The 1,230-nt window shown below is 37.8% G+C and overlaps 1 protein-coding gene across 1 annotated transcript in view; it reads left to right on the top strand.

Annotated features, from left to right (window-relative positions):
• Positions 1 to 1,230, top strand: part of NAPEPLD (N-acyl phosphatidylethanolamine phospholipase D) — a 13,889-nt gene that overhangs the window by 11,309 nt on the left and 1,350 nt on the right. The window contains exon 3 of the mRNA XM_012811407.2: positions 743 to 857. Coding sequence (XP_012666861.1) covers positions 743 to 857 — 115 coding nt within the window. The remainder of the gene's footprint in view (positions 1 to 742; positions 858 to 1,230) is intronic.

The following is a 1,230-nucleotide window of genomic DNA, read 5'->3' on the forward strand; positions in this document are numbered from 1 at the left end:
TTGCAATAGAAACTTTTTTCTAAAGCATTCTACTTTAGGGGGATAGCTTAAGGCTCTGTCTCAAAAAAAAAAAAAAAAAAAAGATGTTGGAAGGGATAAGTGCTGTAATGTGGGACAGATGAAATAGTCCCTGAAGGGAAGGATCAGGGAGAACTTCATGGAACTAGTGACATTTGAACTTGGCTCTGAGATTCCAGAGGAGGAAAGGGCAGAGCAGAGGATTGGAGACAATAAGCATGGGGAACAGCAAGGAGTCAGTTCATCAGTTCAGTAGGAGAATAGAGTGCATGGAGGGCAATGGGAGAAGTAAGGCTAGACAGTGTGGAACTTTCTAGAACTATGTTACTAATCCAGTAATCATTGATTTGGTGTCTACTGTGTGTCAGGCAGTGGGATAAGTGTGGTTTTATAGCTAGACTAAAACAGACCTGGAGACAAGAGGAGATAATATAAAAACCTGTCTCTTCTTTACTGGGTCCAGGGCCTGCCCTAAGCAAAATTTAGAAATGGATAGTTAGAATTTGGCTTCTTTGCCATCTGTGGTGTCTTCCACGTGTGTATTTGAGGTATACGAATTAGTGACTTAGATGAAGTAATAGTACTTTATTAAACCCATACAAAGAAAGGAGTCAAGGTTGACTCTTCGCTTTTTTTTTTTTTTGAGATATAGGTTTTAAACCAGTAATTAGAATTTAGTGTATGTTTCAATGGTCAGAATTAATTAATTGCTGTGTTTCATCAGATGGTTTATGAAATACCAACATGTAGACCCAGAAGAAGCTGTAAGGATTCACATTGATGTCCAAACAAAGAAATCTGTAGCAATTCATTGGGGAACATTTGCCTTGGCATATGAGGTGAGTTTGGCTGTGATAAAAATAACTTTGATTATGTGTCTGAGCAATGATAGGATTCAGGCATTACTGTCCCCTTGTGGTGTTTTCAAAGATCAGACTGTGGAATCATACCATGTGCAGGCGTCATGTCATCATATGAATTAGGAAAGTAAGTCATGACAGTTAAACAATATTTATATACAGTGAAAAAGTCTAATTGTGTGTTTTTCTTTTAGCTTTTCTCTGTTGTTAATGAAGCATGTGTTTGGATAACCAAAAATCTGTATGCGTGGTTTGGAGAATAGAAAAATGAGCTATCATCTCTAACCCCTCAAGCAGGCTCTTGTTCTAGCAGAAGATGAAAGGACATACTGATAAGATTTTTAGGCTCGAT

The sequence above is a fragment of the Otolemur garnettii genome, unplaced genomic scaffold (genome assembly GCF_000181295.1).
Source record: "Otolemur garnettii isolate 467f Iridium unplaced genomic scaffold, OtoGar3 scaffold00005, whole genome shotgun sequence".
Classification (NCBI taxonomy): domain Eukaryota; kingdom Metazoa; phylum Chordata; class Mammalia; order Primates; family Galagidae; genus Otolemur; species Otolemur garnettii.